The 12,292-nt window shown below is 35.6% G+C and overlaps 1 protein-coding gene across 1 annotated transcript in view; it reads right to left on the minus strand.

Moving 5' to 3' along the window:
• Positions 1 to 12,292, minus strand: part of TMEFF2 (transmembrane protein with EGF like and two follistatin like domains 2) — a 285,073-nt gene that overhangs the window by 116,347 nt on the left and 156,434 nt on the right. Inside the window, exon 5 of the mRNA XM_049887727.1 lies at positions 9,814 to 9,910. Within this exon, the coding sequence (XP_049743684.1) occupies positions 9,814 to 9,910 (97 nt within the window). The remainder of the gene's footprint in view (positions 1 to 9,813; positions 9,911 to 12,292) is intronic.

Genomic DNA, 12,292 nt, shown 5'->3' on the forward strand with positions numbered 1-12,292 from the left:
TTATGCTGAAATCTATTATTAATAAAAGTTGTTTGTTATTACTATCAGTCACCAAACTCAGCCTCAAAGTAAAAACTTTTAAGAGAGATGGCTGCATTGATGTGTAAAATATGATTGTTATTGTTAGTCATCACCGAGTCAATTCCACCTCATGGAGACCCCATGTGTGCAGAATAGAGCTGCTCCATAGGGTTTTCAAGGCTGCGACCTTTTGGAAGGCCTGTCTCCTGAGGCACTTCTACGTGGGTTTGAACCTCTAAAGTTTCAGCTAGTAGTCGAGTGCTAACCTTTTGCACCACCCAAGGACTCCTAAAAAAGACTGTCATTAAACACACACACACACACACACACACACACACACACACACGTAAGAGGAAAATATACCCCCAAATTGTTATCTTGGAATGGTGGGGTTGCATTTTTCTACAGTTTCATATTTCTATTTTTTTTCAAATTTTCTGTGATAAATTGTATTACTTTTTTCCTTTTTGTCTTATTTTTATTTATTTTGTTGTTGTTGAATATATACACAGCAAAACACACCAATTCGACAGTTCCTACATGTACAATTCAGTAACACTGATTACATTCTTCAAGTTGTGCAACCATTTTCATCCTCCTTTTCTGAGTTGTTCCTCCCCCAGTAACATAAACTCACTGCCCACTAATGTTCCTATCTAATCTTTGGAGTTGCTATTGTCAGTTCTGATCCCATATAGATAGATCTTGAGAGAGTACAATGCTCAAGGCAGGCATTCTTCACTAGTTAAGCTAAGCTACTGTTTGGTTTTAAGAAGACTTCAGGGGATATCTTTGGTTTAAAGTTTATCTCAGGGCAGTGGTTTCAGGGGTTTGTCCAGCTTCCATGGTTCCAGAAAGTCTAATTCTGAATTTGAAATTCTGTTCTACCTTTCCCCCTTTTGATTAGGATTCATCTATAGAGGCTTTGATCAAAATTTTCAGTTTTGGTAGCTGAGCACCATCCAGTTCTTCTGGTCTCATGGCAAAGGAGGCAATCAGTCACATACTCCATATCTTCTTATTCCTGGCTCTCCTCCTCTGTTCCTTCAGGCAAATAGAGACCAACTGTTGTGCCTTGGATGGCTGCTTGCAAGCTTTTAAGATCCCAGGCACTATTCAATGAATGAGGAGGTACAACAGAAGTACTAAAAAAGTTAATAGGCCAATTAACTGGGATGCCCCATGAAACCATGACCCTAAACCTCCAAACCAAGAAACCAAATCACATTAGGTGTTTGGCTGTACATAAGCAGCATCAGCAGCTACTTTTTTTTTTTTTTGTCATTATTATATCTATTAAACGACCTTTGCCAATTCAACTTTTTCCAGGTGTACAACTTATTGACAGTAATTACAATAATCAGCTGTGCAATTCTACCCTTATTCAATCTGATTTTTCCATCACCATTAATTCCTTCTTTCCTCTCCTGCTTACTCCTGGTAAATGCTAATAAACTTTGGTCTTTATACATTTGTCTTTTCTTTTTTTTTTTTCATACAATATTTGTCCTTTTGTAATTGACTTATTTCACTTAGCGTAATGTATTCAAGCTCCACCTGTGTTGTAGCATATATTAAGACTTATTCTCTCCTGCTGGCTGAGTAGTAGTCCACTGTATGTATGCACCACATTTTGTTTATCCATTCATCTGTTGATAGGCATTTTGGTTGTTTCCACATTTTGGCTATTGTGAATAGTGCTGCAATGAATATTGGTATACAAGTCTCTGTTTGAGTCTCTGCTTTCAAGTCTTTTGGATATATAACTGGGAGTAGAATTGCTGGGTCATATGGTTATAAGATTCTTATCAGACACATGGTTTCCAAATTCTCCCTGCTGGTAGCTTGTCTTTTCACTTTTTGGTAGTCTTTAGATGAACAAAAATTTTTAATTTTTATGAGGTTTCATTTATTTGTCTTTTTCTGCTTGTGCTTTTGCTATTATATTAGGTAGTGCATTGTTAAAAGCTAGGCCCAACCCCAACAGCATTGCCTCTGCATTTTCTTCTAAGTATTTTACAGTTGTACTTTGCACATTTAGGACCTAAACCCATTTTGCATTTGTTTTTGTGTATGGTATGAGGCATGGATCTGTTTTCATTTTTCTGCATGTAGAAAACCAGTTTTCCTAACACTATTCATTGAAAGACTCTTCTTTCCCCATTGAACAGGCTCAGCACCCTTGTTAAAAAAAAAAAAAAAAATCAGTTGATCACACATGTGTGGGTTTACTTCTTGACTCTTAATTTTATTCCATTGGCCTATGTGTCTTTTGTTATATCAGTTTTGATTATAGTAGCTATACAGTATGATTTAAAATCAGGTATTACTTTTAAAATCAGAAAAAAAAAGACTAACAAATTCAATTTTAATGAAATCATAATAAAGTTGTGCTAGGCTGGGAAATAAGAGGTTTGATATCATTGTTTAAATAATAATAAAAATATGCAGCAGGACACTGCCACCAGGATAGGGATTAAAACCACCTGGCATTTAATTGAGTGGTTTCTTTTTCTATTTCTCTTCTCCAAGAATTTCTATTCTTTTAGCAAGAATAAGTATTCGCAATAAATTATCCTTTGGCACTTGGAAGAGGGTTTATAGTACATCAACTACTGCCATGGGTACTAAGGAAAGAAGCTAAATCCCATCTTGCTTATTAGCAAATGGCTTATGTTGCCAAGCTCTTCGGCCCTGCCTTTATGGCCTGCCTTTTGCATAGTCCTTTGAAAGGTTGCTAAAAGTGGCACTACAGCATTAGAGGCAGGGCAAGTGTTATAATGCCTAGCCTCTACAAGCTGTGTTATAAGCCGTTTTACCAAATGAAAAGCCCTGAACCCTATCACTAGTTATAATGTATACACAAATCCCCTGGTTTATAATCTGGGTCACTGTTGCCACTTAAAAACAAGCAAATAGAAATGGAAGCAGCTCAAAATATTTGGGTTTTGGTGATAATATATCTCTTCTCTGCAACCTCAAGTCTAATAATCTTATCTAATTAGCACACATATGAATATAATAAAAATATTCTCCAAAAATATTAATAAAACAATACTACAAAAAACAAATGAAAAATACAGTGTTGAGGGGGAAGTGCAAAGATATAAGGTATATACACCTAATGGGAAAGAAAATATTTCAAGGGTGTCACAGACAACTTCTATGTGTTAGTGGTATACTTCATCACAAAAATGGCACTTAAAGTCTTTATTTTACATTCTATTTTGAGAAAAAAAGTGAAAGTCCACCCTGAATATATCTAACATATATTAGATATTATATACACACATAATGTACCTGCGTACTATAAACACATCCAACAATTTATGTAATTAAATGTGTGATAAAATAATGAGTAGTAAAGAGCATGGTCTCTGGATTCAATCTGTGGGGTTCAAATCCTAGCTCTAGCACTTACTGTTTGGCTTTAGGTGGTTTGCTTAATTTCTCTATGCCTCAGTTTCCTTTTTTTGCAAGATGGCGATTATTAGTGTATCTAACTTCATAGAACTGTTGTGAGGATTAAATGGCACCATGAATATAAACAGGATAGTGCCTGATACATAGCAAACATCTTTTTACATAGTAATCTAGTGAAGTTTCCTTTTTTTGCAAGATGGCGATTATTAGTGTATCTAACTTCATAGAACTGTTGTGAGGATTAAATGGCACCATGAATATAAACAGTTAGGATAGTGCCTGATACATAGCAAACATCTTTTTACATAGTAATCTAGTGAAGTAGAACTTTTGAATGTTCTGTTATATTTTGACAACTACAATGAAATTTGTATTTTTACCTCTGAGACTGGGATACTACACTGGCACACTGGGTCATGGAGTATGTATTCCATGATTCTAAGGCACAGGAATTCCTGACTCAGAATATGCTAGAACTGAGACCCAGAAAACTCAAGAGGAAATTGAGGCAAGTTGTGAGCAAGCAATAAAAGGTAAGGCAATATCCCATTATCAGGGTCAGCCTGCAATGAGATTTTAGAAAGCAAGGAAAACAGTTAAGTTAGTGGTAAAAACAACACCTGTACTGAGGAGTTTTGTCTCCTTTGTTCTGCCTTCATGTAGTATTTCATTGGTTTGTATGAAAAGAAGTTACATGATTTTATACTGCAGAACCTAAATAAAAATTATAAAAACATAAAAAAGTTAATGTTTAGAATACTTTATTTCTGTATTTCTTGGCGCTCTACACCAGATCTAGTCTTGTATCTGTTGTATCTTAATTATGTTTCATTAATCACTGTGTGATAGCTAGCAGAATTGAAGCATAGTTACTGAGAAAAACTTAGAGGGCTCTCTAGAACTTATCTGAAAATTCAATTCCTTTGAAGTAGTGTTATGGATGACCTGGGGTAAAAAACCCGTTGCCATTGAGATGATTTCGACTCACAGTGACCCTATAGGACAGAGTAGAACTGTCCCACAGGGTTTCCAAGGAGCATCTGGTAGATTTGAACTGCCAACCTTTTTGTTAGCAGCCATAGCTCCAAATCACTATACCACCAGGTTTTCTACCTGGGGGTAGGCTTCTGTTATAAAGATGGTAACATATTTTCAAATTTCAGTTTTATTTTTCATAAATCATAGCCCCACTTTTTTGGAGGGTGGGTTAGATTTTCTTTTGGAATTGCCTGTTATTCATATGAAATGTCATTGTTATTAATCTATTTTTTTACATAACACTTTAAGCTTTTGGCTTCAGTTTGCAGATTTGGCTATTTACTGGCAGCCACTGCCTAGGGAAGTGTGGGTCAAGTGACATGGGGTTTGTTAGCACAGAGCATTGTTTAATACCCTGTACAGATCGTCGCACAGACCATGTTACAAACACTAGTCCTAAATAACTGTAATTGCAATTCTAAATTTAAATTATTTCTCTGTGTGAAATTAAAAAAATACTTTTTTCTTCCTTGATTAAGATAGGTGGAGAAATACATAGAACAAGGAGATTGAACTCAAGAAGAAATTAAAATTAAATTCAGATTTTTATATTTGGACATACATTCGCTAAAAAGTACCAGAATTATGGGAGTACAAAGAGGCATCTTTCCCGAAGTCAGAGTGTCTACCTTCCTGTTTTCCTGAAAGAATTTTCTGGGCAAATGAAAGCATCAAAAGGAAGGGGAAAACGTCTTCACTCTTAAGTGTTCACCCATCTATTCAAACAGAAAGTGCTATGGCAGTTTCAGAGGGGGTAACCATTGTCCTCATGGTGAAGGATAAGAAGCAATTTGAGAAAGGCAGTAGTACCCCAACTGCAGGAAACTTGGAACTGAAAACGTCTCCTCATAAAGCCATAAATACATCCAACAAAACAACCAGGCCTAAGTTCTGTTTTGTTTTGTTTTTCCTCATTGTCTCCATGGGTAAACTCACATTAGAAGGCAGTTTTGCTTTTGGTTACCACATTTAGAGTTCTGAGGCCATAGAGTAAAGGGAATAAATAAAAAGGAAACATGCTGGGGAAGACTGAATGAACTTTTAGTTCACTAAAATTTTGTGACTAATCAGCATCCTCTTCTTTGATTATACCAATACAATCCTAACCAATCTTCTTTTTACTTAGTAGGAAACTTTCCACTTGCAACACAGTCTTTTTATTCAATAGTCAACCAGCAGTAGTTTTAAAAGAAATCAGTTTCTGTATTTTCCACACAGGCATCTTAATTTTCCCTATTAAGCTCGAAACCTAAACATACTAAAGTCAGCAGGACCTAATGTCTAATTTACTTATACGTATGGTGAAATCTTGGGCCAAGGATCATCCACGGCTATTGCCCCGCTTCAAATATTCATGAGTCTCCACAGTCCAAAATGCATTAAAAATGGGAATGATGCCAGCAACACACAGTCTTCCTAGTGACAAGGAGCCTTCTCAGATCAAAGGAGCAAGATGTTAAAGACTTCAAACTAAACCGCCTTTGTAAGAGATACTCGCAAAAGGGATGCCAAATCCCACACCCTGTTTCAGTTATGGAACATCAATGAAGTGAAGAAAAAATAGATGCACATTCACTCTGTCTTCTGACTCATTTTATTGCAACTACTTTGCTTTTTCTCCTCTCTTACCACTGCAGTCAAACACAAGGATGTTATACACTAGAACTGGAAAACATTATTAATGCTTTCAAAACAAAATGAATGACTACTGAGAAATTAATAGCATTAAAGCCAATGTGATTTTGCTAATGGAGTCTGAGTGGCATGTAGAGAATAGTACAAAAACAGTACAAAATAGAAAATAGCTAAAATAGGATGAAAAAGCTATAAAGCATATGTATGAAGCAAATGCGGATAATAATTTAAGCTGTGTCCTTATGTCCTCTGTCATCAGCCCCATCTGGTCTTACATCTGTGCTCCCTTCTTTGATCTATTCTGACATCCTGGAAATGTTAGCCATGCAGCCAACCACATACCTGGGTTTTACTCTGATCAGACTCAGCTATCAACTTAATTTTTCTTATATTAAATCAAGAATCAACCCCAAGGTTCTGAACTACTTCTGACTGACAGGATCCATAGAAAGTTCTAGGCTAATTACCTCTTAGGAATAGTTTCCAGTGCAAAGAGTTACTACTGACCTACTTTGGACTTACTGAGATAATTTATCAGGTAAGATAATTAAAGGGATATAAGGCTGTTTCAAAAACCAACCAAGTATTTGAAATATTTGTTCGAATCATAAGTTGGTATTCCCAGTGATACCAGAGGCAGTTTTGTTACTTTATTATAAATTATTATTTGGAAAGATGTCTTTGAGAGTCTCTTGGATGTATAATTGTATTACATTTGACTCTTTTAAGTCTAGACATAAAGAGAAACAATCTTTTAAGCTCTTCTTTTCTCCTTCTCTTAACCTCTTCCCTATAAACAGGTATACAAATCCCTTTGCACAGGTGTTTCTATTCTTTCTGAAGTGTCTCCTAAATAAAGGGATGCCTCCAATATGAGAGTGGATGTAACTGTGATGTGGACCACTTATCATGTTGATTTTTAACTATCTCTTTGGAAAGTTTAATCCTTTCCTACTTTTAGGTAAATACCTACAACTGAAAAATATTTTGTAACAGTAGTCTTTCTTTCTTATTAAAAAAAACCTAACCATATTCTGATTTCCCAAAATCTTGATGTTCTCCACAGGAAGAAAAAAAGACAAGGGCGGGGGGGGGGGGGGGACTTTAAATGAAATCGTAGAAAATAAGGGAGGGTGTTATATTAGCCTATAAGCCATCTGTTTTCTTAAAATAAAAGCATTAAAATGTTATGTGACGATTATCCTGATTTATCAATGCCATCCTATAATTATTGTTTTTCTCTCCTTATCCCACTTGCCTTCTCCCTCTCCCTTTTATTTTTTATTCTCCATGTGACTTGCTTTTTAACTAAAAAACTCATCTAATTATGAAAACAGGATCAGTTAAACTGTGTACAAGCTTTGAAATTCTAACAGAGCTTTGTTTTTCATCTTAGAAGTGTTTGAGCATCTTTGGGTAACTATACTTAGCCGTTGGGGTTAAATGTAAAATATTTTCTTAGGTCAGAGTTAAAGAAAAATCAGGAATTCATTTTTCACCTTTGTTTCAATATTGCAGATACAATAATAAGATTATTTCTTGGTGATATGTGTTCACATCCTGTTATTACTTCATAATGCAGCACTAAGGAAATTTTTATGCCTAAAATTGTGGTTTAGTTCACGTCAAAAGAGACAAACAAAGAAACAAAACAAAACGCCAAGTTGTGCTCTTTGTATCACACAGCATATGCAGTATTTTAGGTTTTCCAGAGGACCTAGCCATGGTTTCATCCAAAATCAATAGTGCATCAAAGCTCCCCTGCTTCAGTCAATGTTCTGTTGACTAGCACTGGAGTCACATCACTACCCTCTTGCTTCCTATCTTATTTTATGGCCTCTTTGATTCCACTTCTATTTAATTTCATTTATTGCGTTATTCTTGTGTCCTTTAGCTGTTTCCAATCTGCCCTTCATGGTCATAACTAACTACAATATGTTAACATACAAAGGTATTTATGTAAATAAAAATCAATACAGTTATCATTTCAGTACCATTTCTTATTGCTTGCATCGGACATTTTAAGTACATTTTATTTAATCGCTAACAACTTTTCATTCTTGCCTGGGAAGTATAATGATCTTCTTGGCTCCCTGCCCCTGCAGCCCTCTAATCTTCACAGCTATGGCCACTTAGCCCCCATCTGGAGGTTCAGCCTTATTCTACATTTTGGAACTAATCTTGTCTCTAGGCTGGGGGCGTGCAAGAAATCTTAGCCAAAAGCTAACTGATTCAGCATCCAGTCAGCTTTGCTGCTGGTTTCATTCTGACTTTGTAATTTATTTCCAAGATCCAGGTGCTTATCCCAGCCCCTTGTAACCAAGGCTTGGCTTTGTATACCAGTTCCAGTGAGTATCTATCTAGTCTTTTCCTTTTCAGTCCCTAATTTGTTTTCCTGATCAATACCCTATTCTTCCATGACTGAGGTCTTGCCTTGTACGTCTCCTTTAGAACCGAACTACTTCTGAACCCAAGTTTCCATAGCTGGGCCATAGAGCCTACTGATGAATATTTCTGGTTCCATCAACCTTGCCCGTATCTCCTTGTATGCCTACCTTCACACTCTACACTTGTTTTTATCTCAACTACCAGGAGTGATTTACCAGGAGTGATACTCTGCTTGGTTGGACAATTTCCCAGTGCCTGCTGCAAGTATCTCCCTAGTCACCAGCTCTAACCCTGCAGGTCTTGAGAGTCACTGATCTAAGCTGCCTGCAGTCTGGCCATCTCATTATTCCAGACATGACAGGAAAGAAATATTATTTTAATTGTATCTTTAGTTGAATTGTTCACCTCTGAAAGTAGCCTCTAGTTATTTTCTTCTCTGCCATGCCACTTAACTACTTTAAAACTCAGTTTCCTCATTGTAAAATGAAATAGTAGTATCTACATTCTAATTTGAAGATTGCTGAGAAAAAAATGTATATAAAGGGGCCAAGCACATAGTAAGCAATCCATAATTTTTATCTGCTATTATTATCGTATTTGTTAGATCTTTGTACTTGGAAAGTGCATTTCTGTAACTTGTAACTCTGTAACTTAATGGTTAAAGATAAGAGAACCTAGGGGAGTAAAAATTCTTTTAAAAAAAGAAAGAAATTGAGGGACCCACATGAATTTTTTTTAAGTAAAATAATTGACAACAAGATAATTAGCAGTTTGGAAAACAATGTTGAATTATACACACGGTCACTAGCAAACTTTGAAAACAAGAAATTGCCAGGGTGCGTTTCCTATCAGAGCACCTACTATGAAATGTCTATGACTACCCAGATTGCACAGGTGGTGCAAAGAGTTAACATGCTCGGCTGCAAAAGCCCTGGTGATCTACTTTCCCAAAATCGGCCACTGAAAACTCTATGGAGCACAGCTTTACTGTGACACACATGGAATCACCTGGAGAAAGGTGCTGGTAATATAATTTTTCTCTCTATTTCTTAACATTAACTGTCTTTGGGGGTATTGGTGATAGTATACCTTATCAAGGGATGCACTGGAGCTCCTGGCTGGCCCGTACCTTAATGGAGCTCCAGAAATTCCTTATTGCTCTCATATTCCTTTTTTTTTTTTCCCCTCTTGAGAAGTGGAGAAGAAAAAAAGTGCTAACAATGCCTTATTTTAGAGAAGGATTGATGAGGTAAACAGAAAGTAGTCATTGCCATTATTTTGCTTAAAATAATAAAAATAGCATGTTACCAGACATCCTCAGCATCTTCATCACATTCTGCACCAAACTGGCAAATATCACAGGTGGATGTCTCCTTTTGGCTGGTTTCTCCTGAGCCTTCATGGACTGTAGAACAGAGGAGAAGCAAATACAAGGGATTCAGGTAAGTCTGCATAATACCAACAACACTAAGATTATTCTATACTAAAGCTGCTACTTTTCCAATAGCGCTGCTTGCTATTGGATCTTCATAAGAATTTCATACTTGACTCTTCTTTAAATTGAAGTGGAACTCTAATAATAATATGGAACCCATTGGTGTGTAGTCTACACAAATAAAACAATTAAAGAGACTACTGAATTGATTAAAATCACTTGCCTAATAAATAGACCATCTGAAAGTTATTTAATTAAAAGGGATTTAGATGGTTACATGTCTAAAGGAAAAATATAACATATAGTTTATTAAAAATACTTTGTATTTTCTTACTGCTAGACTATTTTTTTTTTTTTTTAGACTATAGATTTTTCTCATTCAAAGACTTTTTCACATATCATTTAAAAATTTAGATGGGCAACCCTGAATTATTAGACATGTTCTCCTCTATTTTCTTTAAAATGTTCAGTAATGATAAGAAAAATATGTTAATAACTAGCTTTTCGAAAACAACTTTTAGTTGTTTTGTACTGTAATTTCTTGAATTTTACTGCCACATAACTTGAATGCACATAAATGTCTCACAGAGCCAATCACAGAGGCTTCTGGTGAGAGGGTTATGAATATATATTTTATTATAAAATGTTATCTATTCAGTCCCTGGTGATGATTATTGATATTAATGCTTTTTTTTTCCTCTAAACTACAGGTACCCAAATAGGCACTACACAACCTAATCAGGGTCGCTATGAATCGGAATCGACTCGACGGCAGTGGGTTTGATTTTGGTTAACCTAATTATAAAACTAACTTTTCAAAATCAGGATTTAATACGGTAAATCCAGGAAAAATTTCTAATATTTTGAGTGCAAAGAATGAAAATTTGAGCAACACTTTGGAGGTGATATATTACTATTTACCTAATGAAAAATACATAGTTGAAGGTAAAAATAGTTGTACTTGAAAATGAAAAATTGCACAACCTAACTACTGCATAGATAATCCTATCCCATGGGCAAACCGTGTAGCTAAAGACAGGTATTTCAATCAAGAGGATTTTTTAGAAGTAGACTTTTGCAAAAGGTTAAGTATTTTCCATAGAAAGAGAGCATAAGCAATTAAGTACAACATGGGTTCCAGTTTTTATGAACCCCATTAAGATAACACTTTTAACAAAGACACAATTTTTTAATATGCACTCTGAGCTTATCAAACTCAACTTAATATCTAGTTTTTATCTGATATTTTCTGTTTGTGTCTTCTTTATCTATTAACAAGGGTTTTTAGTATTTAATAAAACAAAGGTATGCATTCCTTGACTTCCTTTTATTCACTGCTGTGCAGATGAGTGATTTGGTTTTTTTTAAAAAACAAAATGACATCTCATCCAGAGTTCTCTGTTTTATAATTCTTCCAGGAAAGATAGACAGATTGATTTTTTCTAAAACACCCATTTTTTTTTCTGTACTTGATAATTTGCACTTCCATAAAAAAAAAACTTTATGAATTATGAATATCAACCTCAATTTCAAATGTATTGATGGTATAGTTTTCGATTTGGAAGTCTAAAAACAAGATGCTGCTCCCTGAAAAAAAGGAATTTTGGACTCTTATAAAATAGACAGCACTTATAATCTACTCTATTACTTCAATACAGGCAAGATCATTACAGTGGGCCAAGGGGATAAGAGGGAAACCGGGTTTTCACCTCAGGGGAGGCTGAACAGCTGAGGTCGGTCTCTTTATTATTTTCTTATTATTAATGCAACACAGAAGCTGCTAATGGGAGAGAGCCTTTTAGCATTAGCAAGATTAGCAACTCCCAGACTAAAACTTCCCATCACTCAGGAAACGTACTAACGCAACGGGCAGGTCCTTAATGAACAGCGATAGCCACTTAGGGGCAGCTCCACTTTCTTCTGCAGTAGAGATCATTGGTTAGGGATCTACTGGAAGTAATCCAAGGGATGACTTGTGCTAACGCAGCAGAACTAATAATAATATTCCTACCGGAAGTCACATTACATTTCTATAAAAGGACAGTTATTGGTAGAAAATAGAAGTTTGGAAATTCTCCTGTAAGGAGAAATAAATTCAGAAGCAGCAGCAGCATCACTACTACCATGGATAGATAGTCTGGGAGTAAAATGCCTTTATATGGATTCTTCTGCAAAGAAAAATAACATATTTTCATATCACCTGAAGCACAGACTTGTGCCTTTGTAAAAAAAAAAACGAAAATAATCAGCGCATGACGTTTATTCCTTTAGAACAAACAACAAAAAAAAACCAAACCTGTAGCTGTCAAGTCAATTCTGACTCATGGCGACCCCATGTGCTGCAAAGTACAA

This window comes from Elephas maximus, chromosome 6 (genome assembly GCF_024166365.1).
Source record: "Elephas maximus indicus isolate mEleMax1 chromosome 6, mEleMax1 primary haplotype, whole genome shotgun sequence".
In the NCBI taxonomy this organism is placed as follows: Eukaryota; Metazoa; Chordata; class Mammalia; order Proboscidea; family Elephantidae; genus Elephas; species Elephas maximus.